Below are 22,564 nucleotides of genomic sequence, written 5' to 3'. Positions count from 1 at the left end.
GTGATTTGTCTTGTCGACGGACATAATGAATGCAAAAAAAAAAAAAAAAAAAAAAAAAAAAAAAAAAAAAAAAAAAAAAAAAAAAAAAAAAAAGAAGACCCCGGAAAGCACAACCAAGTAAGGCAGCCAAAGACGCCAAAGCAACGATCTCGGATCAAATGCAGTCCCGGTTTCTTATCGCCCGGAGCCGCGGTCGACCCTGGCGAAAAAAAGATCTGTCTTGCATCCAGCGCCCACCGTGCCTGTCTTCACGGGACGATCTCCATCCGTATATATAATTGACCTACCTGTGTATTGTATCATCTTTGGTCTCTGTTCGTCTAATTCATTGGGGCTGTCCTTGCACGGTCCTGAACAGTAAGAGGACAGCGAGGGACCGAGTGACTCGAGGGGGGATCCCGCCGTGACCAAGTCCGATCCCGATTTGAACTGCGGAACACCCGGTGGCTGCGGAGAAACACACTCGAGCGACTGCTGCCCGCTCTCGACATTCCACTGCTTCGGTGGCTTTGCTATTGGCACGTCTTGTGAAGGTGCATTTATCTCTCTCTTCATCCCCATTGGAGGAACCTGGCGTCCCCTAGCATACAGAGCTGATATGATTCATGCCTGCAGAGTCCTCCAGGGTAGTCCGTCCGATCCATGGATTCCTACTTGATCTGCAGTTGACCTGCTGAACATCTTTATCGTCTCCCTCTCTCTAACATTGGGAGATTAACTGTACTACTCTTACCCACACTCCTTCACCCATCTCGATTGGGAGCCTCACTCTAGGCTGAGCCAGGATAGGCTTCACGTGCGAGCTGTGACACTTGTCTCACTACGTTCATTTTAAGTACCCCCACACAATGGCTAGCGTACTCTCGATATCATTACTTTCTGAGGCCGAATATGGCTGCGGTATGTGAAGCTCATTGCACAGAGCTGTTTCCCGAACCCTTCTGGCCCCTTTACTGACCTGATAACAGAGCATCTGGCCACACAAATGGGGCAGGATGTGAGCACTGCAGAGCAGTTCAAGAACGCTTTTATCAAAGCGCATAATTCATTAGGCCATCTTCAGCGATCGATAGATTCATCAAAGCAGAACGGCCGTCTTAAATCCAAGGACTTTCTGAAACCAAAGTACACTTGCTTGACGTGCGGTGAAGCGATGCCGATGGGCGGCCGGAAAGCCCATACCGAGAAGACTAGCCATCAGTTCTGTAGGTGATTCTTGCCTTTACCTTATCGATGTTTACTAACAGTGTTCGAGACATGGATTCGCGAGCCCGCACAGTATATTGCCAGGCTTGTGGAGATTTCGTCTATGACCACGGCCTCGAACGACTTCGGTGCTCAACAACAGAAAGTGCTCTTCAAGGTTAGCGTCTGACCTACTCTCGCGCATGTTATAGCACTAACACACCAAAGTCGCCAAGAAACGTCGCTTCAGCGATAGCTCTGCGGACGAACTTTATATTCGGAGCAATGCCAGCAAGCGTCCTTGCGCTAAGCAAGGTGTCAGGGGCTTGTTCAACCTGGGGCAAACCTGCTATCTCAATGTCATCCTCCAGACCCTTCTGCACGACCCAATACTTAACACTTATTTCCTTGGGAACGGTCATCAGCCCCACGACTGCACTGCTTCTGACTGCGTAGGATGTGCAGTTGCGGAGGCCTTCGCGGATTTCAACAGCAGTGACAAACCGGAAGGATTCGCGGCTCTCAATCTTCTTCTAGCATCATGGCGTGCAAGTTCGGTATGTTACCGCAGACATTTATTTCTGACAAGCGGTGCTAATTGCCAAAATTCAGACTTTGGCAGGGTATCAACAACAAGACGCACACGAGTATTACCAATTTCTCGTCGACAAGCTTCACCTTAGTACGGAGAACCACCGGGAAGGCCATGAAAAGGGGTGTCCTTGCTTCTTCCACAAGACCTTCTACGGCAAGCTCCGAAGCAGCGTGACTTGCGATAAGTGTGGCAATGTCACACGAACGGATGATCCTATGGTGGATCTCAGTCTCGATGTTCAAGTGCAGGCGAAGAAACGCGCCATGGGTGGCACAGGAGTTTCGTCGACGCCTACCCTGAGCGGATGTCTGGAGAGCTACACGTCTCCGGAGAAACTAATGGCAGGCGTGTACAACTGCAGTCACTGCGGCGGAACACCACAGAAGGCCACCAAACAACTGCGCATTCGGAAGTTACCCGCCATTCTGTGCATGCAGCTAAAGGTATGTTCCTGCGCAAATTCCCTAGAACCAGACATAGACTTACCCAATACAGCGCTTTGAACACACTTTTTCCGTCTCGGAGAAGCTAGAAGGCAAAATCGACTTTCCACTATCGATCAACATGCTCCCTTATACAACCTGCCCGCAGGCCAAAGTTGACCGGTCCAGATTCGTATATGACCTCTCATCTGCCGTAGTCCACCAAGGCAAACTCGATGCGGGGCATTACTACGTCTACTGCCGCCAGGGCGATGATGTGAGTTACTGACCCGCCCCCAGTTAAACTATTCTCAAACAGCGTTCCTAACTCGAACTTCTCAGTGGGTACTCTTCAACGACGACAAAGTCACCGCCGTCACCGAGGCAGAAGTCCTCAACGCCGACGCGTATCTCCTATTCTACAATCTTCGATCACTGGCTTCTGCGCCGCAATAGAAGCTAGCTACTCACCGTGTACCATCACACCACATCATCACATCACATTGTACTCTGGCGGCTGCCTCATCTTCTCGCATTCGGTTTCTCTTCAGCGACTCGGAGTCCACGGCTAGGAGTTGTATTATTATTGTTTGATTGGCTGGTTGCATGTATGCTCGTGTGGGAGAGTTGTGGTTGGCATCTTCGATCACGGATGCAAGACTGATGCTTGTCGTGTTGTGTTGCGTTTCTTTTCTTTGCTTGCTTTATACGCTCATTCGCTTAGATATAGCGGGTATGTCTGCGGCGTGCATATGCGTCAAGACTACCAGGTATAGTAGGTTGTTAAGGTTGCAGGAGTGGGTATACATTGGCTGAGTGCCTCGCTAGATATGAATGCCGAATACAAAACTGTATGGGTGTTTCAAATACTGGATCTTGATTAACGTATATCAAATCTGGCGCTGCCCTGGACACTAGATACTAGACAGTAGATAGACATCATAGGATGCTTCCATGTGACTCATGATATGATACTCCCAGTCATCTACACTACGCAGATCCTACAGGAACTATCCACCAGAGGGACAAACCCAACTGACTACAGTATCAACCAGACCAGAGCCGCACGATCCCAAAAGACATGCATAACCAGCCCCATACGAATGATACGGTCTCCAGCAGCACCCCTACTACCTCTCACAGGACAAGTGGGGAAAAATCGGCGATATTATCAAGAGATCCTCAATTCCATAGGAAAAATACCGTCCACACCAGCCAACAACCTAAGCCCACCCCCCTCTCTCGTCTCTAACCCAGTCAAATCCCATCTCTTCCTCAATCACACCTAAAAAAGATTAAAGAGGAAATTCCACCATGAACAAATGAAGAAAAAACACCATTTTATTTCATTCCATTGAAAATCAAGCCCGGGTTTCGGATTTCATTTGCGTTTTCGATTTCACAGACACACACGCACACTGGTAAAAGAATATAAGAGGCTACCGTTATCCCCCCCTGTATTTCTTTCTTCCTCCGCTAATCCCCCGACATGGTAATTGTGGGGGATCGTTGGTAAATTTGAGATATTGGGTGGTAATGTGAAATGAGAGAATCGAAAGCGCCACGAGCACGTTTTTAACGAATCATCGTCGTGAATAACGGAAAAATTGGGATCGATGATGATGGGGGATGGAGAGAAGATTCGATTTAACGGTACTGTTTTGGGTGAAATGAGGTGTTAGTTAGGATTCTTTTCTTGGTCTGGTTTTGTGTGGGTGGCGTAAATTGTGGTTTTTGGCTGTCGTTGTCGTAGTGGCATTTCATTTCTCATTTCATTTCATTTCATTCCGATGTTTCATTTCTTCGTTTGTCGCAAAATCCCTTCTCTTTCTTCTCTTTCGATATCGCTCCTCGCCATGCCAATTGCCATTTCGGATATAATGTGATTTGTGGTACTGGTGCTGGAAATATGCATGTGGGTGAATGGTGAAACCAACCTTGTGGAAACCGATGTCAGAGGACTTCTCACGGAAGCACTGACGGCAGATGTTCATCTGTACGCAAAAGAAAAACCAAGTTAGCCATTTATTCCAGCACTCCCGATATTTTCGCATCGCAGTAGATTTCAGTGGTGGATATCCATACCCCGTACTTGCGGATCAGACCGGCGCGGTGGGAGCAGACACGGCTGTATTATTCCAACACACAAAATCAGCACATAACTTCCTTTCACGTTTTCGTTTTCATGTCCTCCATTCGATTCATTTCTCTCCTCCCCGAAACTCCCTTGCCAATTTCACATAAACTATCTCCTCAGGAAAAATCGCAGAATACGCACCAAGAACGGGAACCCTTGCCGAACCTATCCATCACAGATCAATTAGCAACTATAGATATCAGATTTCATCGGCACGGATTTCAACTTACTTGCGGGGCCGGCTGTACCAAACGGACTCGTGAGTCATCTTGAATCTGAGGCGAGAGAAACCTGGGGATGAGACGGTGTTTGGCAGGCGGTTTGTCGTCGCTGGGCGTTGAAGGGGGACGGGGATTCAACGAAAAGGTTAGGGTCGAAATTCCGTTTGTGTGTCTTTCCGGTTTCCGTGATGCGGGCTCGGACCATCTCGCTTGATGGGGGCGCTAAGCCTTGTTGGGATGGGGGATGATTGATTGGGTGCTGGTCATGTGATATGGGTTTGGGGCTATTTTCAACTTTACTACTCCAGACGTCGGGTTCGGGGGAGAGGTTGTTCCGGTGGATGTATATCGATGGTCTTAGACCTGTTCTTACAGGTTATCACGTATAATGGTAAAAGTTTATATTGACTTCTTGCTGCGTATGTATTTTCCTTTTCAGCTCATGTAAATTAATTTAATTAAGATGTCTGCCTGCATTCCATTCTATCTACCACGCCATCACTAACCTCGCTATACTCAATCGCGTAAGTTGAGAGCCCGAAGCAGAATGGCCAACCACAACGAGACACATCTTTTCCACTGGAATGCATATTTCTAAATACATCCCACCTTACTCAGAGATATATACTGCCAAGGCCCTTTTTGCTAGAAACTATATATAGAAGATCATGCTACTCAGCATCCCCACCGACCTTCTTATAACTTACCCTTCCCTTCAATCATACCAAGACAACTTGAACTGCGCTCAATGAGCTCAACAACGCACAATTATCTCTAGTCCAGACTATGGAGACTATGTATAAGCATGCTACTACATCAAGATGCTACATGGACTATTCTTCTAACAGACGGGTTGTAAAGAGGCAGACTACAGACTAGACTACAGGGGTACAGGTGCGGAAATAATCTAGTACTAAGCATAGTTAGTCAATAGTCGCTTAGTATTGGGTAGTTATATTTGTTGCATCTATCCGTGTTAGGTAATACTCTTACCCACTCATGTTCAGATAGGTACATAGATTAGTACTCCATAAGATACCCCCCTCCCTCTCAGGGGAAAGGCATGGCTACATGCATTAAAGGATAAAAGGCAGGCATATAGAACAGACAAAATAGAAAGGGTGAGGAAAGAAAAAAAAAGAAAAAGAGACTTGGGCAAAGAGAAGGGGATAGGAAAAGTAAAGTTACTATTATAGGGGTTTTCATAAGGCTTAGAGCTATCGGTGTAAGGCTGGCTAGGTAAGTAGCTAGCTAGCACATGCGTCAGTTGTGCATTAACTAATGAGACGTTTTGTTGGACGGGCATTGGGGTCAGGATTAGTTAGTATTCGGTTGTCGGTTGGCCTTTCAATGGCCTTATGGAAAAGTTATCCTATCCAATGTACGCTTTGTATAGTAGCTACGAGATCCGTACTATTTCACTTGGGTATTTTACTTATGAGCTGAACCCTAATCGGAGTACTTTGTACAACTAAATCATTATGATCACCACTTCAGAGGGAAGGAATTAGGTCAGATATTCAGGGACAGTTCAAAGGAAGTTCTATTGACCAACGATCAACATAGCAGTAACTACAGAAAGAAAAGCAAGCACAAGCTCGCCTTCTCAAAACCCGAACATCCGAGCTCCGACGTGATAGACTACTGTGTAAGTCACTTGCGTTCGGGATTACCCGCTCTAATGGACCTAATAGGGCTAAGTAGTGGTGATCGCAGCAAGCGCGGTACAGGAGAAGCATCTAGCATCTGTCTAGTAGATGTTATTGGTGCTGTGTGTATAAGCGATTGGTCCGTCTCGCTTGGATCAGTGATGATCATCTATGTACAAAGTAGCAAGGTACTTGTGCCTGGATGGCCATTCCGGGCGCCGATTTTCGGGGGTTTCATTATTGTTAGTACTTAGTAGACATTGGTGTAGTTGATCTCTTATGTCGCGTGAGCTAGTTAATCAGACAAGTAATGTAAAATGTAGCGAAAGGCTGTCTTGTGATAGGGATCATAGACTTGTGACTACTGCAGGACATAATCCATGTCTCGTTTCAGACTGGTAGGGTGGGCTTATGTCTCCCCGCAGTAACCCTCCCTGTTTTTGCGGCATGTTGCGGTGACTGATGGTCACACTTACCTACTTTGAGAGCTATGATCGCGGTGGGTTATGTAGAACACAGTATATGACTGCCATCTTATGTAAGGGGGGTGGTTGGCAATCACTTGACCTTACGTATACTGCGCCTTGCACATTTTTCGGCAAGTTTAACTGAACGAGATGAGTGGGTGAAGGAGGCTGGATAAAAATACTCTGGCTAAGGTGTGTTTTAGTATTAGGTACTATACCTTGTGAGATGGACATGAAGCGAAATGACACTTCAGACCATGTAAGCTGAAGTAGCTATGGAGATTGTCAGAATCAAAAGCCAGTAATGTTCGATATGGTCCTTGACGAGCAAAAAATCTGGGGTAGTAGTTCCCTAGCATACGAAAATGTATAAGAAGAGGGCGTTTCTGAACCGAAGTAAGTGCATAAGTGCCAGCCTGGAAGCTAGAACCCCTAAGCTCTGCCAGATTAGTCGACGATAATTGATCGGGCCATCTAGTTGATAGCCATCGAACCTGCTAGAGAAGAGCTGGCCGTTATAGTTATCCTCGATGTCGCTTAATGAACCGTACCAGCTAGCGTGATAGTCCACGAGCGAATCACAAAGAAACCAGAAACTGTAAAAGGGAGTACCTGAACAGTCTCACCAACCAGGCCAACCGGTTAAAGCGGCACCATCATCGGAGTGAAGCCGGAATTAGCGGCACGGAGATTATGGCCTGCCTAGTATAGTCAAGTGCTGAGCCTTGGTTTGTCTCCGCTTAGAAAAAATGAGCTCTGCGGGCGGCATCCGCCGGCTGTTTTGCGTACCCTTGCCCAATATCAAAAATTTTTCGCCAATCGAACTACTTCGACCAAAGTTGCGGTGGAATCCACATGGAAGGAAAAGTCTCCGAGTTTATGAGCCTGATCAAGAAATTGATTGGGCGATGCATCGGAAATGGTCCGTCCAACCACTAGTACTACCTACCTAAGGACCTACACATGCGATGACCTGTAAGCTGAACGCCATATGTAAGAATGGTAAACCCTGGATGGCGACATGTCAACATGACAGTTGTAGTCTAGCCCTCCCATCGATGACGGAGATTGAAACGCGGCAGCCTTCGTGCAAATGCCGCCAGACAAAGGCAGGGAAACCTGAAGAGTGTAAAGTAAGCCGATTGAGCCGGATGTGCCGAACGCGAGGTCATGGGATCGGGTCGATCTTATCAGGCCTAATTTGTATGGCGGGTCCCATTTGGTTTGTGTGTCGGCTTGACAGCACGGATGTCCAGCAGTCCAATATGGCAATGATTGCTGCGCAGTCTGATCCTGTTGGTAGATAGACTCACCAGGACAGTGGCATTCACTAAAGGACAATAGTAACATCCACTTTCATTCTCATCTTCATAGACAATTGTAACCATGTTGTGGATTTTACTTCTATCGAGCAATCTGGAGGAACCATGCCATGACGTCAACGACAAGACCGCAATATGTATCCGATCTTTCTTCACGACGAGCGTCGCGTCATGAGCGATGAGTCAGTGCTGGTCATACGATGCATAAGTACGGGTGCGGTGGGAAAGGGCCAGCCAGGCCTGAAAACGGTCAAAGAAAAAAAAAAAAAAAAGTGGATAATATACTTATAAAACTTAACTAGAGAAAGAGGCTCGACAATGATTGAATGGTTCAATGCGAGAGATCTCCGGGAAGGACAGGTGTGTCTGTAGACGGGAGGTGCGTGGATGTAAGAAAAGGTGACGAGAAGCGCATGGACGGTGTTTATGCCGCCCGGGCAGTTCATACAGTACGGAAGAGCGCGGATGCGGATTGTGATTCTCGCCCGGTGATGCCAAGCCACGATCGTCGTTGGGTTGTCAGAAGGGAGCAAAAGGGCGATAGATACTGGCAGAATCATTACACGGGCACGGACAGGGCTAGCAATCACTAGCAAACAGCCCAACGTGCGAGGCCCGCCGGGTGGGGTTTGCTTCCGAGGGAAGAGGGATGCCACTAAAGGATGCCACTAAAGCCGGCAGAGATCGACGCTTGTTGGTGGTCTGTCTACTTAACAAACGTAGATACACAAGGTAGCTCGATATAAGGATTAAGATCGAGTACTATTGTAATTGAGTACTCTAAGACTCATATGTGGCGGCTGTGTTGGTTACACCACTGTTGCACAATCATCGTGCTAATGAACATCTCTCTGGCAATTAGTTCATGGTCGCTTGTCAGTCTAACCTGTTTGTTGTTGTATAGATGCGATCGTCGCCAAAACCCTACTAAAAGGCCGGTCGGCGCCAGCACATCCGCGGTCTGTACCTGTCCATGGACTCCAGGGCATGCACCGCTCTCCTCGCTTGTAGCACCGACCTTTAGTGCAACCGCCTGCATCGCAACGTCACGCTACACTGGCATGCGCCTGAGTCGACGATCAGCCCACCAGAACCTGGAGATAAAAGTCATGGGCCAGTTGGGTACATTCCAGATGGGCCACTGTTCAACAGGGCTGGACAGCTATCCTTCCATCTTTAGGCACGGCACCGTCTCCTACATCCACTGCAGCTCCTCTGTGCTCATGTAGCTGGTTCCAACACTAATTGGTGCGGAATTGTCCAAAGTAGTAGTCCGTAGGGCGAGAGACAGCTTGCCGTAGATGGCACCGATCGACCTCTGCAGAAAGAGGGGTTATGTTAGTTAGTACAGTAGGTCTTGACTTCAGCTCGCCCTTTGGTCGCGGAGGATACTTCCTGCTTTAGCAGCTCTCCGTCCCAAGACCCCTCCAATTCACAGCTTGCAATAAGCCACCATCATGTCAGAGTATGCCCGTGCTGCTTGCTCGTTCGCGGTCCGTTGCATATGTAGTTGGTACATGGTAGTCGGGGCTGGTGATAGATCGCTCCGCACTATGAACCAACATAACACACTATGGCATCCCCCCTTTCAACAGTCCCCACCAACTCTTTTCTACCGCCGATGTAAGGGGAGATGAAACTGGATGCATGACTGTCCTCTGGTGATGTCGCGGAATCCAATCATATTAAATACTGCGGATTCGACACAGTCTATCCTAAACAACAGCCCCTGGCAGTTCACTCTTCACAAGCTCGAATAGCCGCCGAGACGGAGAGATCTATCTCTCAGTGTGTCACGTACTAAACGCTTCGTAGGCTTATTGCGCACCATCTTACAAGTCGCGGGAAGGCGGGACCTAAGAAATTGGGCGTATCAGGATCCCTGCATTCTGGACTTCTGTTTACATCCCCCGCGATCGAATGACTGCTGCGCCTTCGGGGGGTGCTGTCAGACGGACAGAAAGGGATGGGTAGATACATGGCATGAGCGTCCTGGCATACTAGTACTGATTACAGAGGACGGCGTGGAGACGAGATCGGAGCCAAAGGGCGTACAGGCCACTGCCAGACACGCAGATGAAGGTGGACCGGCATAGTAGTCCCATAGACTTGCAGCCTTGCTGACCATTTTCACCAATAGTGCGAACCTGGGCTTAATGACCCTTCTTTGTGATTCTGGCATCACGAGAAAGTTGTGCTGTCCCGCGGCATTAGTAATATATCCGCGGAGGGGGGCCATGAAGCAGAAGCAGAAAGAAAAAGGCCCGAAAACAGGCGAACAGGATCCCGAAGCGGATGGAGAACAAGAAGGGAGCATCCACTGGTGCGCTCTAGGCCATACGCTAAAAGTCCGGTACCTTGGGATGAGGTCATTTCTCATAGCGCGTCAGCGCACCGTGACCTGGAAGTCGAGTATCTCTCCCGGTCGCTCCGGGCTTCCGAGAACCCAACTCTGCCAAGAGGAGTAAATTTCTTTTTACTTTCCTCTTTTTCCTTTGGAAATACCTTTCCCTAGGCTCTTTTTTTGGTGCCCCTCTTCGGCTTTATTGGAAATTGGTTCATATGATTTGAAGAGACAACATGCACTTCTCTTGTTCCCATTATTAAGTAGTTCCATTTCCCACACAATAAGCTTTGATTCTGAAGAAGGTTCATACCCCAGCAAGATGCATCGTGAGTCAGAGGCTGAGAGCTCGTGATCCCAGGAGGCTTCGCTACAAGTAGTAAGGGAAGTATACGGATTGAGTAGTAGGGGTGATGTTGGAAAGGGAGTAAGATGGAAGGGAGGGATTGGCTGACAGGCGAAAAGATCCCGAGAAAAGTGTAAGTGGATAATAGAATGGAAAAGAAAAATAACATTTTTTGAATGGAAGAGAAAATAAAGTTCCAGGCATTGGAGGCGGTGATTAGTCCAAAAAGAATGATCGGCTCCATCGCTGGATGACTTCGGGAGGCATGAGTGGTGGTACCAGCGTTCTCAGCAAGACACCTCATGATGACGATGAAAGCTCTGAAGGATCGAGCTATATCATGGGCATAGCCTCAACATGGAATCTGAGAGTATCTTGGTAATACTCATCACCCTTATTCTGTGCAAAAAGAGAAAGCAAAACAAAAAGAGGAGACCGAGGTCAAGCAAACAAAGCAGCAGTCAGATCAAAAACCAGACTGGGGAGGTGAACAGCGTCACTCCTGGGAGGCCTTATTACTTTTTTTTTTTTTTTTTTTTTTTTTTTTTTTTTCCTTTTTCCCTTTTTCCCTTTTTCCATTTCCCTGCTAGCGCGAGGGTGCCAGTGAGTAACTCCACTTTCGGCACACGGAGCTTTGGGGAGCTCCAGCAGGATCGCTTGTTTCCACGGCCTCTCGGTCTTGTTGCATCCTATCCCCGCCAGCTCCGAAGGAAGGAGAGCTGCGACCACAAGGCGCGAATGGAAAAGGAAAAAATTAAGTCATGAGTAATGATTAAATAAAAAGTCTCGCGCGACCCTCTCTGGCAATCCTCCCGGTTTTCAGCCTTCCGTCTCGTCCCTCTACCTACCTGTATGGTCCACCGTTGGTCGGTTGGGTTTCCTTGGATTCTTCGCCCATTCTTATACTTATACTTCCTGCCCTCCCTTCCCTTTCCACAACCGTCCGTTGCTTCCATACTTCAGCCCTACAGACCTGTCTGTTCTCCGACGTATTCCCACGTACTGCCCTCCGCCAGGTGGTAGCCGCGCCCATCCGCATCCCAGCTTCCTCCGTACAAATTTCTTCTGCCATCTTGCTTGCGACAAGTGGAGCTGGGAGTTGGCTTGATCTCTTAGTCGTCTCTCCTGCTCGCACTTGACTCCAGTTTGTCGCGCGTCGAAGAGATATACTTTCCCTTTTCTTTTTGGATCTTTCCCGTCCGTAATAATATAGAAGCTCCCCCCTCATGTGGCAGAGAGCTTCCCGTGCCGCATTCGCGGCAGCTTTCCTTCTCGCCTCCGTTGCGAATGCGCTTCCCCACGGAGATGATGAAGCGATGGAAATGGACATGGGTATGGACATGAGTCACAGCGAGTCCACCCAGGAATCGTCTACAGAAGCAGATGACGATTCCCCCATGAGCTACTTCGCGTATGGGAAACACGGCACCGCGATTGCCGTTCACATCGGTCTGATGATTCTCGCATGGTGCTTCATTCTGCCAACAGGTATAGCTCATTCTAACCTATCCTCCACAAAAGCACCGAAAACTAACACTTGCAATAACAGCGGTCATGTTCAGCGTCGCACGGTCACGTTTCGCATTGCCGTCGCAATTCCTTTTCTTGGTATGCAACGCGGTGGGATTGCTCATTGGAATCATCTACAACAGCCAGACCCCCGATTTGTATGAGAACAACGCTCATCACAAGATTGGCTGGATCGCAACCTGGGTCATGAGCGCGCAGGTCATCATGTCATTGATCTTTGCCTATGCTGGCAGAGGCGAGTCGGAGTCGACTTCTTACGAACGGGCAGCGTTCCTTCCCGTTTCTACCGATGAGATGGAGAGCCCCCAGATGTACTCTGGTGGTATCCGCCATTCGTACCGCTGGTCGCGCGACAGTGGACAGGGCACGGAGAGAAACTCCTCTTCCCTCCACAGTCGCCCTGGGTCGCCTTCTTGTGCATCGCCTTCGGATGAGTATGACGGTTTCGAAAAGCCCGAGGATCCGCTCCCCGAACACTCGTCCCAACCGCGCGGTTGGTTCCGCATCCCCTTCGCCGACCGATTCCTTGCCAGTCGTGTACCTCGTATGGTCTCTGCCCGGGCGCTTCGCATTATCTCGACCATCTATGCTGTTATCGACAGAATTATCTTGCCGTTTGGCTTCGTGGCTATCGCGACCGGTGGCGTGACTTATGGTGGCCTTATGGTAAGTCTCTAGTATGGGCCACTTCGTTGATCTTGGCTAACGCGCGTTTGCAGAGAGGCAAGGAGGTCTTCAATGGTCTTGCCCACTTTATCAAAGGAGGTATCTTTTTCTGGTATGGTCTTCTGACTCTGGGACGTATGCTCGGCTGCTGGGCCGACCTGGGCTGGGCCTGGAACGTGAAGCCGTCCAGTCCCATTGTCGGTAAATGGAAGGCCAAGATCCCTACGGGTGAATTCACTGAATCGTTTGTGATCTTCCTCTACGGTGTCACCAACGTTTTCTTGGAGCATCTCACCAGTTGGGGTGGCGCATGGACTGCCACTGACCTTGAGCATGTGTCCATCTCCATCATGTTCTTCGGTGGCGGTCTTTGTGGTATGCTTTTCGAGTCGAAGCGCGTCAAAGGCTGGTTGAACAGCACGGTTCTCCAATACCCCTCTCATATGAGTGCGCACACGTCGACAGATACCGCATGGCAGCTTCCTGACACCCAGGGCGTGTCACTCAACCCCATGCCTGCGCTGGTCATCCTTCTGTTGGGTATGATGATGGGCTCGCACCACCAGGATAGTATGGTATCGACCATGGTGCACAAGCAGTGGGGTAACCTCCTGGTCGGATTTGCACTGGCTCGTGGTATGACCTATGTCATCATGTACCTCAAGCCCCCGACCTCCTACCTTCCATCTCGCCCGCCAACCGAGATCGTCGCTGCTTTCTGCTTGATCTCGGGTGGTTTGGTCTTCATGCTTAGTGTAAGTTCAGCAAAGGAATCACAATTCCTACACAGGACACGTTGGCTAACTCTTAGGATAGACCCGGAGCGTGATTCAAACCCTGGAGTACTATGACCTCGACGCGATGTTTGTGTTCACAGTTACTATGGGACTGACCGCCTTCATCATGTCATGCGAAATTCTCTCCATTGCCCTGAAGGCCTGGGCGGTGAAGCGGGAGTCGCGCCCTGCGCTGCCGCCTTTCCAGTTCCCGGCCTCCGCCTGATTTTATTCATGTCTTCCGTTCTGCCGGACTCCATCTGACTCGAGACGAGTTTGGTGACGACACCGGACAGATGCGCAAAACAAACAAACTCGCCCAAAAAAAAAAACCATCTGCTTTTGATAGCATTATACCCCTTACAACATTTGATTTTCTTCGGCCTGGTGTCGCGACTCGGACATTCGGGTGACGATCATAATACGACCATATATACCACGGCCTTGTCTATGACCCTATTTATCTCTGATGTGCCCCCGTGTTAATGAATGATATCCCTGTGATGGAAGGATAATGAGGAGGTGATTTATGACTTTCCTAGTTCTGCCGACATAATGAAACTACAATATACCATTGTATATGGACTATCTATATTTACTCTTACCTCTATCGTATCAGAACTTCATCTAAGACTAAGCTATAATGCCCCAAGTTAATTCCCCTGAATCCTCTAGGTGCAGATCCCTTCTTCACACTTGAACAGACGGAGGAGGTAGATCCCGGAATTAAAACTCGCTAAATCCGAGCCGCCTGACGAAGCTTAACCAAAAAGCGTGACGCCCGACGTCGGCGAGAATTGCCGGTCGGCAGACTCTCCGGGGGCGTTTTCAAGGTACACGAACCGCCACCCGGCGAATTCTGATAACCCCCACGATGGATATTATTGGTAGCCGACTTGACATCCTTTGCTTGAATGGCTGTAACATAGGCTCATGCGCAATGAATATTATGTCTAGCGGATTTATTGGGCGGTGTCGGACATCCTACCGTGTCATTCAGGCATTAGTAATGGGGTGAGGGGCAGCAAGTGGGGAGGGGCATTTTGGGGAAAGAAGACCGGTTCAGAGTGGATGCTGCTCATTTGAGGCAAAGCCCTGTGGATATATCTAGTCGCCATTCCCTCCCTTGACATCCTTGTCATTAGAACTATCCCATATACCTTTTTTCTATACATCCCTCAAATACACCAACTCTAACCACCCGTCACCATGGCCTCTAACCCTCCCGGAGCTTGCTGTGCCCAGGGCTTCAAGCACGAAGGCACCCCTGTCGGTGAAGTCAAGAAGATCAACAACAGTATGTTATCCGATTAGATCTTTCTAGAACCATGACCCTCTTCTAACACCGTCTTTCCCGAACAGTCGACACCTACATTGTTTACCCCAAGGACAACAAGACCCCCGAGAAGGCTGTCCTCTTCCTGAGCGACATCTTCGGTCTCTTCAACAACGCCAAGCTCCTCGCCGATGAGTTCGCCAACAATGGATACCTGTGTGTCCTCCCCGACCTTTTCAGCGGCGACGCCGTCGACCCCGTCGCCATGGAGTCCGGCAAGTTCGACATTGGTGCCTGGTTCCCCAACCACCAGCCCGCCAACGTCGACCCCATCGTCGAGTCGACCATCAAGTACATCAAGGGAGACTTGGGTGTTAAGCGCATCGGCGCTGTCGGTTACTGCTTCGGTGCCAAGGTAAGTTCGAATCAACTCTTCGAAAGGTATTCTGCGATTGTTTGCTAACGAGGCGTGTTTCCAGTACGTCTGCCGCTTCATGAAGGACGGCCAGGTCGACGTTGGTTTCAACGCCCACCCCTCTTTTGTCACCCACGAGGAGCTTGGTGCCATCCAGGGCCCTCTGTCCATTGCTGCTGCCCGTAAGTGGAATTCTTTATTGAAACGCGTGCGAGGCCGCGCATGCTGACTTGGTTTGAATAGAAATCGACAACATCTTCACCACCCAGCTCCGTCACGAGTCTGAGGAGACCCTCATCAAGACTGGCAAACCCTGGCAGATCAACCTGTACAGCGGTGTCTCCCACGGCTTCGCTGTCCGCGCTGACCTGAGCGTCCCCCACTTTAAGTGGTCCAAGGAGCAGGCTTTCTGCCAGGCCGTCAACTGGTTCAAGCAGTACCTGTAAATGTTTGAGGTAGAGAATTAGCGGCATCTTCTGTACATGTTACCCATTAGTTAGATAATGAACCGGCATGAGGCATGATAATTTCGGTAATCTTCAAAGCGAAAAGAAACATTGTAGAGAGAAGTAAGCGACGAAGTTGGTTACTCTGTAAAGCGTAAAGGAACGATAAGCGTTATCTTCCACGTGACCCCGGAGGATCCGCGCTGGAAAGAGAAAAGGCGAGACCAGATCAGCCTTCAATTTAGAAGCAACCAGATCCAGCCACCCCCGGAAAGCACTAAAGTAGTGCCTCTGCTCTCTTCCCTGGGGCTGTCTGGCCTTATCTTCTAACTTATTGTTTCCCGCTATTTTTCTGCGCTGTTTGGGTTCCATCCGTTGGCTTGTTTCATCTCGGCTCAATTCCCGTCGCGTATACCGGAGTTTGCGTGCATTGCATCCTGTGGCTTCAGAGCGAGTCATTGCCAATGATTCAAAGTTCATAAGTCCTTCATCAAAACCAACAAAAATACCATCTCTCGAATTGTCCTACTTGGTTCCGCTCCTTTCTCTCGGCCCTACGAGACATTCTCAAGCCCTCGTGGCCATTCCATCGCTCCCTAGACTCCTCCAGTCCCGTGTTGTACATCGCATCTCGTCTTCCACGGCGCCTTCATTGATATATTCCGCCTGCGATACTATCGACCTTCATCTATCGTTGTAATAAACTTGCCTTGACATATCGCCTTGCTACGGCCATTCGCACTCGACCATGGCCACTCCCGCTGCCCTTCCGCCGCTACCCTTCAACCCGTCGAGGGTACGATCTTACGTCCTCCGCCTACCGCTTTTCACTCGGCTCGTGCTTCTAGCGATTATTGTATTCTGGCTGCTGGAGCTTCAGACAATCTGGAGTGTGGTACAATGGGGCTCCGTGATACCAGAGGAGGTTGGATTCGGCACTAGTATGTCTCTTCGGGCACACGTGGCCTTGCTTGCAAGTACAGCCAGGTTCTGACTCTTAGGACAGTGTACCGTCTTAACACCTACCCTTTCATCCACTTGGGATTCTTCCATGCCTTCTTGAATATACTGGCGCTCACGCCCTTGTTGGAGCGCTTTGAGGCCGAGCATGGCACATTGACCGCTGTTGCGCTGTTCATTGGGCGTAAGTTTGCTCCTTGGCGTGATCTAGGATGGTTGGACGAATGTGCTAATGGATGTTTGCTTCTCGTTTAGCCCTTTCTACGCTCCCTGCAGGCATTTATATTCTGATTGAGAAGTTTGTTTTGCATAGGAATACTGCGGTCGTGGGTTCAAGGTGAGTGCTCTGTAGCATCTCTGGGTTGTCAGATGGTATCTAATGGGTGATAAGTATCTGGGTCTTCCTTCTCCTGGGCTCCGAGGCCATTCGGACCTTCAAGTCAAACCCCTACTTCAGGTATGTTCGAGCACTAGTCTCTGTCTCAAATTCCGACTAAAGCGGCTTCAGTCTCGGGTCGACCAAGATTCCCACGTGGACCTCGCCCCTGTTCGCTTGCGCTCTTGTCTCGATTCTTGTGCCGAACACCAGTTTTCTTGGCCATCTATGCGCCATCCTGGTTGGATACTTGCGTAAGTAATTGTTCCTCTGTAGACCTCGGTTCGCAGCTAATTTGCTCGACAGTCGGCCTTGGGGTCCTCAAGATTTTCGTTCCCCCGGAGAAGGTTTTGAGATGGATTGAGGGCAAGCTTAACCTACTCGGAAGACTGCCACACTACGTCTCAGTGGATCAGAAGACGTACGGCCGTTATGGTGTTCTTCCTACAACTACCACCGGCGGAGAAAGGGGAACCCCGATGAGCTTCCTCGGCTCATCGCAACGCCTTGGTCCGTGAGGACTAGGGACTACCGCTATACCTAAGTGGATACATTCTTGTGCATATTTAATAAGCATTATACGGCATTCAATAGTATCTCGCAATATTGCGGGAAAGCAAATAATACTGAATCTAGGGGAAGTTGTGCAGGTGGTCTATAACGGTTGACGTAAATTTGCGGACAGATCGATTAGTGCTCCGTAGCGGCGGTAGACATCTTGCTCCGATCAAGCACCACCATCACCATGGGATTTGGTTCCCTAATGCTTCAGATCTCATGGCCTTGAAATGTAAGATACAAATTGAGTTCTACTCTAACGCTCTATATACGAATTTCGTTACCCCCTTTTTGCCTTGCCCTCCCTGCAGCTCCATGCTACTCACCCTCCACCTTACCCCGGATTGTCGCGAAGACACCTCAAATGAGACCAGACCACGCTGACATGTATTCATAACAGCTGCGATCCGCAAAGTGCGGAGTAACCCTCACTTCCTCTTCGTGCACTTACCGCACATCCTCTCCTTCATCTGCATCGTCGCCGGCGTTGTTTGGCTCCTCCTACTCCCCCTCAACGATTACTCCCGACAGACCTACATCTCCGAGAACGCGCTCCTTCCGGGTCAAGTTCACGCCTATTTCTCCGGTAGCGAGCAACACATCTTCCGCGGGTACAAGAAGGAGCTAGAGGGAGTACTTGAAGGACAGACTGCTGAAGGACAGGAAGCGTGGAATGATGCTTTTACTCCTGCGTATGTTGCTGGAGCTCCGCACCGCCGCGAATGGGTGTACGGCATGAATACGATTTGCTGACTGGACGTATAATGCTGCTTAGTGTGTCGGATAAGATTCAATCGATTTTGAAAGCTACCGGATTGAAAGTCGCCACGCAGAACTACGAATACACGTCGTCAGGGATCACGCATCAGGGACAGAATGTCTACGCGATTATTCAGGCGCCACGAGGAGATGCCACCGAAGCTATTGTGCTCGTGGCGGCTTGGAAGACAGTGGAGGATGAATTGAACTTGACTGGTGTTACGCTTGCGCTCACGCTGGCGAGATACTTCAAGCGTGGGTGGCTTTCCTTGGCAGTTATGGATTGTGGTATGGTTTGCTAATTGGATGGAGAACAGGGTGGTCGCTGTGGTCGAAGGATATCATCTTCTTGTTTCCGCCGGACAGTAAGGCAGGCACTCAGGCATGGATCGACGCGTACCATGATATGCAGCCGGCGTTTGTGCAGCCCCTTCCCTTGAAGAGCGGTGCTTTGCAGGGAGGCTTGGTGATCGAATACCCGTTTGACCATCGCTTCGAGTCTCTGCATATCCTCTACGACGGCGTTAATGGCCAATTGCCGAACCTGGATTTGTTCAATACCGCTATATCCATTACCGGTGGGCAGATGGGCATCGGGACCAATCTGCAGGAGATGTGGGATCACGATGATAGTTACGAGATGCGGTTGCAGACCATAATGAGAGGAATGGTCAAGCAGGGCTTTGGCTATGCCACGGGACCTCACAGCAGTTTCATGCCGTATCACATTGATGCTATCACCCTCCAGACGAAGGGTGAAGGCTGGCAGGATGAGATGGCACTGGGCCGCACAGTTGAGAGTCTCTGCCGCAGCTTGAACAACCTCCTCGAGCATCTGCATCAGAGTTTCTTCTTCTATCTTCTCATGCAGACCAACCGTTTCGTCAGCATCGGCACATATCTCCCCAGCGCGATGCTGATTGCCGGTAATTTCACCATCATGGCAATCGCTCTCTGGCTCCGGACAGGCTACTACCCTGGCTCGCAGCAAGCCTCGAAGCCCACGGAAAAACAAGTCACAACCACGACCACAACTACAGAGAAGCACGACGACAAACAAGCACCACCCGCGAAAGCAGACGCCAGTAACAACATCATAGAACGTCAACTGGCCCTCCCGCTCACTCTCGTCGTCAGCCTTCATCTCCTGGGTCTAATCCCCCTCTACATCTTCAACAACATCCCCCACCAGGTCCGTATCCCTTCACCCCTCCCCTATGACAACCCAAACTCCTCACTAACACAAAACGCAGTACTACTCGACAGCAACCTACACCAGCATCCTCGCCAACTTCATTCTTCCCCTCCTCCTCTCCGCCACCCTATCCCACACCCTAACCCCCCACCCACAACAATACCACCTCATCAAATCCTTCTCCCTCCTCATCCTCGGCCTCTTCCTCTCCACCCTCGCAACCCTCAACTTCTCCCTCTCCTTCATGGTCGGTCTTCTCTGCGCCCCGCTAAGCTTCATCCACCGCATCAATCCGCAAACCACCTCCCGTCCACTCAGATACATCCTCAGTACGCTGGCCCTAGCGCTATTGAATGTGCTCTCCCCGCCTGTCGTTCTGCTCGCAGCGTGCTGGTACTTCGGCGCTGATGTCGAGACGGTATTGACGCAAGCCGCTTTCGGGTGGGATGTCTGGGGCGTATGGACGCAGGTCGTTGTCTGGTGTGTTTGGTGGCCTGCATGGGTGGCCGGGTGTGCATTGGTGGGATTCTCTCTGTTCTCGTCCTGATTGAATGAGAATAAGTTGAGTTTATGTTTTAGGGGTCGGATCAGGGGCAGCATAACATGACTGATAGGTAGAAGAAGTCTTATGTAGGGGGAGGCAAGGATGGATAGATCAATAGTTCGTTGTTTCTCTTTCCGTTTCTGTATTATAATAGGCATGCATTTATGTATGTATAGGTTGAAAATTACATCATATCAGGTGTTATTGTGAATGTGAGTGTAAAGAGAGCTAGAGAGGGCTTCGTAGATCTCAATTATAATGCAATTATAATGAGGTTCTAGTACTTGTTCGTACATACATGCATGGTAAGTCTTTTACCCATCAGACAGGACTAATCATAAGGAACAGAAGACGAGATATAAGAGATAGAAAATGGGACCTATGCAGCCCACACATCCTTTCCAACGCCCTCGATCCAGTGACCCAGCTGGTTGACACCAGCATCCCAATCCTTCAGACGGTTCCGCATGCCCTCGATCTGCTTCATGTCCAAAACCTTCGGCTGCACCCAGTTGATCTGGGCGACCTGAGCCACCTGATCAATGGCACCCTTGAGCAGACCCAGCGAGAGCGCCTTCATGATCAGATGCTCGATCTCCTGGGGCTTGACCTTCGTTTCGGCGGAGATGGACGAGAAAGTCAGGTTGCGGTCGTGCGGGGGCCGACGGAAGACCATCTCCGTCAGCGCAGACAGGGAGATCTTCTGGTACAGAAAAATGCGGTGTTGCTCGAGCAGCTGGTTCTTGGAGATGTTTCCGGCGAGGACGTCGTAGGCGGTCAGATCGCCGCGGTTGAAGGCGAACAGGAGCTCGCGCAGCCAGCTGTGCGGCGTCTCGGTGAGGGAGTCCAGGATCGGGTGCAGGAGGAGTTCACCGAAGTTGTAGATGGTGTCGGAGACGAGGGCGGCTACGCTGAGGTTGTATGCGCGGGAGATGCGCTCGGCTTCGCTGAGATCCTCGAGGTTGATGCAGGCGAGGTAGAGGAGGGCGTTCTTGTAGAAGGAGGCGAATTCTTGTTTGGCCTGGTGGATGGGGGAGAAAGGTTAGTGAGGTCTGAGTGGCGGGTGTGGGGGGAACATACGTGGTAGTAGTCCGCGTTGACCTTATAGAAGGATGCGTGCACCACGGTCTCCACGGAGTCGAACGTGTCCAGCACTTTCTGGCATGTCTCCAGGTCCTTCTGCGCACCGTTCAGGTCTTGTAGCCGTTGCTTGACGTTGGCGACATCCGCGAGGGCGTAGATGTAAGCATCTTGTGACTCGGGCTTGTTGACTTTGTCTGCCAGAGATGTGAGGAAGGTGAGGCGTTCTTGGTCATCTGATAGCAATAGTGTTAGCGATGCCTTTGGGTTGCGAAGATCCAAATAGCGATTAGCTGGGATACGAACTTGAGCATTCTGTTGACGCCATCAACCCCAGCGAGACGAACTTGAGCTGATTGATTCTGTCGGCGAAGCTGAGGACGAAACTCTTGAATATCGGTAGTCGCTGAGCAGCGCTCTCTGGTAGACGGAAGAATTCAATCAAGGAATCCGTAAGCTGATGCCATAATTTGCGTTCCCAGTAATCTTCGAAGCTCAGGAAATAGGCCTGGCATTGCTCGGGAGCTTGCTGCAGCTGGTCGGCGAGGAAATCGGAGATCCGTTGGTTCTCCATGTTGGAGGAAGATTAGGAAATACGGTATGAGGTCTAGGATGAGATGGATGATAGACCGGAAGGAGGGAGAAGGAGAATGGGCGTTATGGGGGGAGATGGAGGCAGGGAAGCTGATCTGAAGTGGAAGCGGAGCTGGTCGTGATGCAGCGCCGTCGAGCTCGGGCGGTGAGGCACATGACATCCTACATCATCTTCCGTCCAGTGCAGTATAGTTATCGCAACTTCTCCGGCTTCATTTAGGGTGAGAACTAGCGTGTCCATTCATTCATTCATGGGCAGAAATTGCTGGTCCTATGCGAGCGTGTTAGCTGAAGGTGCCTAATCCGCTTTAGGGATCAACTTGGCGGCGACATTGGAGGGTCTACAAGAAGTATCCGATATGTCTCCGAACTTGCCTACTGTAAGCTTCTGGTCAGTCTGCTCAGTCATGGTCAAGCAAGCTATAAATATGGCTCTCTACACCCATCTTCCTCCTTACTTGTAGTTATCCCAAGATCTTTTCCCAACAGCAATTGATCATTTAAATCATATATAAATACCTATACTGTGATACCTAAGCCGAATTTCTACCTAGACATGGCAGAGCACACAGAGAGGAACCGTCAGTACTTTGAGTATGTGCACACCACCTTTTCTTTGCTTGATGATATCGTCTTATACTTTACAGCAAGCTGGCCAAGTCCTACACCAGCGACTTCAAAAGTATCCTGGAATCGATTTG

At 49.8% G+C, this 22,564-nt stretch overlaps 10 protein-coding genes across 10 annotated transcripts; 5 read left to right on the top strand and 5 right to left on the bottom strand.

Moving 5' to 3' along the window:
• The first annotated feature begins 705 nt into the window (after window positions 1-705).
• On the top strand, window positions 706-3,092 carry BO85DRAFT_68080 (putative ubiquitin C-terminal hydrolase Ubp8). The gene is made up of 7 exons (XM_025665587.1): window positions 706-900; window positions 969-1,205; window positions 1,256-1,363; window positions 1,414-1,742; window positions 1,798-2,223; window positions 2,276-2,479; window positions 2,545-3,092. The coding sequence occupies exons 1-7, from the start codon at window positions 849-851 to the stop codon at window positions 2,656-2,658; spliced, it is 1,470 nt and encodes a 489-aa protein (XP_025513783.1). The 5' UTR covers window positions 706-848; the 3' UTR covers window positions 2,659-3,092.
• A 277-nt stretch (window positions 3,093-3,369) lies between these two features.
• Window positions 3,370-4,607, bottom strand: BO85DRAFT_479329 (40S ribosomal protein uS14; the record flags this gene model as incomplete). The annotated part of the gene is made up of 5 exons (XM_025662945.1): window positions 3,370-3,858; window positions 4,140-4,196; window positions 4,288-4,330; window positions 4,481-4,504; window positions 4,570-4,607. 5 exons carry the CDS (start codon window positions 4,605-4,607, stop codon window positions 3,850-3,852), a joined length of 171 nt encoding a protein of 56 aa, XP_025513782.1. The 3' UTR covers window positions 3,370-3,849.
• A 5,153-nt stretch (window positions 4,608-9,760) lies between these two features.
• On the bottom strand, window positions 9,761-10,411 carry BO85DRAFT_451102 (uncharacterized protein). The gene is made up of 2 exons (XM_025660516.1): window positions 9,977-10,411; window positions 9,761-9,854 (listed from the first exon to the last, which is right to left on the bottom strand). Exons 1-2 carry the CDS (start codon window positions 10,124-10,126, stop codon window positions 9,831-9,833), a joined length of 174 nt encoding a protein of 57 aa, XP_025513781.1. The 5' UTR covers window positions 10,127-10,411; the 3' UTR covers window positions 9,761-9,830.
• A 13-nt stretch (window positions 10,412-10,424) lies between these two features.
• On the bottom strand, window positions 10,425-11,227 carry BO85DRAFT_67960 (uncharacterized protein). The gene has a single exon (XM_025665586.1). The coding sequence runs from the start codon at window positions 10,990-10,992 to the stop codon at window positions 10,510-10,512; it is 483 nt and encodes a 160-aa protein (XP_025513780.1). The 5' UTR covers window positions 10,993-11,227; the 3' UTR covers window positions 10,425-10,509.
• BO85DRAFT_67951 (uncharacterized protein) lies at window positions 10,746-11,492 on the top strand. Its single transcript, XM_025665585.1, has one exon. The coding sequence runs from the start codon at window positions 11,046-11,048 to the stop codon at window positions 11,451-11,453; it is 408 nt and encodes a 135-aa protein (XP_025513779.1). The 5' UTR covers window positions 10,746-11,045; the 3' UTR covers window positions 11,454-11,492.
• Window positions 11,493-11,779: 287 nt separating this feature from the next.
• On the top strand, window positions 11,780-14,134 carry BO85DRAFT_67911 (Ytp1 family protein). The gene is made up of 4 exons (XM_025665584.1): window positions 11,780-12,176; window positions 12,238-12,884; window positions 12,938-13,639; window positions 13,701-14,134. The coding sequence occupies exons 1-4, from the start codon at window positions 11,915-11,917 to the stop codon at window positions 13,884-13,886; spliced, it is 1,797 nt and encodes a 598-aa protein (XP_025513778.1). The 5' UTR covers window positions 11,780-11,914; the 3' UTR covers window positions 13,887-14,134.
• Window positions 14,135-14,739: 605 nt separating this feature from the next.
• Window positions 14,740-15,979, top strand: BO85DRAFT_401030 (dienelactone hydrolase family protein). The gene is made up of 4 exons (XM_025657145.1): window positions 14,740-14,957; window positions 15,023-15,351; window positions 15,416-15,533; window positions 15,595-15,979. The coding sequence occupies exons 1-4, from the start codon at window positions 14,870-14,872 to the stop codon at window positions 15,795-15,797; spliced, it is 738 nt and encodes a 245-aa protein (XP_025513777.1). The 5' UTR covers window positions 14,740-14,869; the 3' UTR covers window positions 15,798-15,979.
• BO85DRAFT_67862 (uncharacterized protein) lies at window positions 15,707-16,475 on the bottom strand. Its single transcript, XM_025665583.1, has one exon. The coding sequence runs from the start codon at window positions 16,275-16,277 to the stop codon at window positions 15,891-15,893; it is 387 nt and encodes a 128-aa protein (XP_025513776.1). The 5' UTR covers window positions 16,278-16,475; the 3' UTR covers window positions 15,707-15,890.
• Window positions 16,053-20,271, top strand: BO85DRAFT_424654 (GPI-anchor transamidase subunit GAA1). Its single transcript, XM_025658049.1, has 10 exons — window positions 16,053-16,738; window positions 16,804-16,941; window positions 17,013-17,094; window positions 17,149-17,214; window positions 17,266-17,387; window positions 17,440-17,643; window positions 18,092-18,419; window positions 18,467-18,705; window positions 18,768-19,642; window positions 19,704-20,271. Exons 1-10 carry the CDS (start codon window positions 16,546-16,548, stop codon window positions 20,190-20,192), a joined length of 2,736 nt encoding a protein of 911 aa, XP_025513775.1. The 5' UTR covers window positions 16,053-16,545; the 3' UTR covers window positions 20,193-20,271.
• A 90-nt stretch (window positions 20,272-20,361) lies between these two features.
• BO85DRAFT_424652 (proteasome regulatory particle lid subunit RPN9) lies at window positions 20,362-21,955 on the bottom strand. Its single transcript, XM_025658048.1, has 3 exons — window positions 21,576-21,955; window positions 21,270-21,505; window positions 20,362-21,210 (listed from the first exon to the last, which is right to left on the bottom strand). Exons 1-3 carry the CDS (start codon window positions 21,841-21,843, stop codon window positions 20,569-20,571), a joined length of 1,146 nt encoding a protein of 381 aa, XP_025513774.1. The 5' UTR covers window positions 21,844-21,955; the 3' UTR covers window positions 20,362-20,568.
• Between the last annotated feature and the right edge of the window lie 609 nt (window positions 21,956-22,564).

The sequence above is a fragment of the Aspergillus piperis genome (assembly GCF_003184755.1).
Source record: "Aspergillus piperis CBS 112811 unplaced genomic scaffold BO85scaffold_14, whole genome shotgun sequence".
Classification (NCBI taxonomy): domain Eukaryota; kingdom Fungi; phylum Ascomycota; class Eurotiomycetes; order Eurotiales; family Aspergillaceae; genus Aspergillus; species Aspergillus piperis.
The sequence above is the reverse complement of the archived record's forward strand: the minus strand, read 5'-3'. Positions and strand labels throughout refer to the sequence as shown.

Excerpts from the sequence above, each read along its gene's own strand:
- BO85DRAFT_424652 (XM_025658048.1), bottom strand. The coding sequence starts at position 21,843 with ATGGAGAACCAACGGATCTCCGATTTCCTCGCCGACCAGCTGCAGCAA. Across the intron at positions 21,506-21,575 it reads GGCGTCAACAGAATGCTCAA|ATGACCAAGAACGCCTCACC; the intron begins GTTCGTATCCCA and ends TATTGCTATCAG. Across the intron at positions 21,211-21,269 it reads TCAACGCGGACTACTACCAC|GCCAAACAAGAATTCGCCTC; the intron begins GTATGTTCCCCC and ends CCCATCCACCAG.
- BO85DRAFT_401030 (XM_025657145.1), top strand. The coding sequence starts at position 14,870 with ATGGCCTCTAACCCTCCCGGAGCTTGCTGTGCCCAGGGCTTCAAGCAC. Across the intron at positions 14,958-15,022 it reads AGTCAAGAAGATCAACAACA|TCGACACCTACATTGTTTAC; the intron begins GTATGTTATCCG and ends TTTCCCGAACAG. Across the intron at positions 15,534-15,594 it reads TCTGTCCATTGCTGCTGCCC|AAATCGACAACATCTTCACC; the intron begins GTAAGTGGAATT and ends TGGTTTGAATAG.
- BO85DRAFT_67862 (XM_025665583.1), bottom strand. The coding sequence starts at position 16,277 with ATGAACTTTGAATCATTGGCAATGACTCGCTCTGAAGCCACAGGATGC.
- BO85DRAFT_451102 (XM_025660516.1), bottom strand. The coding sequence starts at position 10,126 with ATGGTCAGCAAGGCTGCAAGTCTATGGGACTACTATGCCGGTCCACCT. Across the intron at positions 9,855-9,976 it reads TGCCAGGACGCTCATGCCAT|GTCCCGCCTTCCCGCGACTT; the intron begins GTATCTACCCAT and ends CCAATTTCTTAG.
- BO85DRAFT_68080 (XM_025665587.1), top strand. The coding sequence starts at position 849 with ATGGCTAGCGTACTCTCGATATCATTACTTTCTGAGGCCGAATATGGC. Across the intron at positions 1,364-1,413 it reads AACAGAAAGTGCTCTTCAAG|TCGCCAAGAAACGTCGCTTC; the intron begins GTTAGCGTCTGA and ends AACACACCAAAG. Across the intron at positions 2,480-2,544 it reads ACTGCCGCCAGGGCGATGAT|TGGGTACTCTTCAACGACGA; the intron begins GTGAGTTACTGA and ends CGAACTTCTCAG.
- BO85DRAFT_424654 (XM_025658049.1), top strand. The coding sequence starts at position 16,546 with ATGGCCACTCCCGCTGCCCTTCCGCCGCTACCCTTCAACCCGTCGAGG. Across the intron at positions 17,644-18,091 it reads CGGCTCATCGCAACGCCTTG|CTGCGATCCGCAAAGTGCGG; the intron begins GTCCGTGAGGAC and ends TATTCATAACAG. Across the intron at positions 18,420-18,466 it reads CCGCACCGCCGCGAATGGGT|TGTGTCGGATAAGATTCAAT; the intron begins GTACGGCATGAA and ends AATGCTGCTTAG.
- BO85DRAFT_67951 (XM_025665585.1), top strand. The coding sequence starts at position 11,046 with ATGGAATCTGAGAGTATCTTGGTAATACTCATCACCCTTATTCTGTGC.
- BO85DRAFT_67911 (XM_025665584.1), top strand. The coding sequence starts at position 11,915 with ATGTGGCAGAGAGCTTCCCGTGCCGCATTCGCGGCAGCTTTCCTTCTC. Across the intron at positions 12,177-12,237 it reads GTGCTTCATTCTGCCAACAG|CGGTCATGTTCAGCGTCGCA; the intron begins GTATAGCTCATT and ends TTGCAATAACAG. Across the intron at positions 12,885-12,937 it reads TGACTTATGGTGGCCTTATG|AGAGGCAAGGAGGTCTTCAA; the intron begins GTAAGTCTCTAG and ends GCGCGTTTGCAG.
- BO85DRAFT_67960 (XM_025665586.1), bottom strand. The coding sequence starts at position 10,992 with ATGAGGTGTCTTGCTGAGAACGCTGGTACCACCACTCATGCCTCCCGA.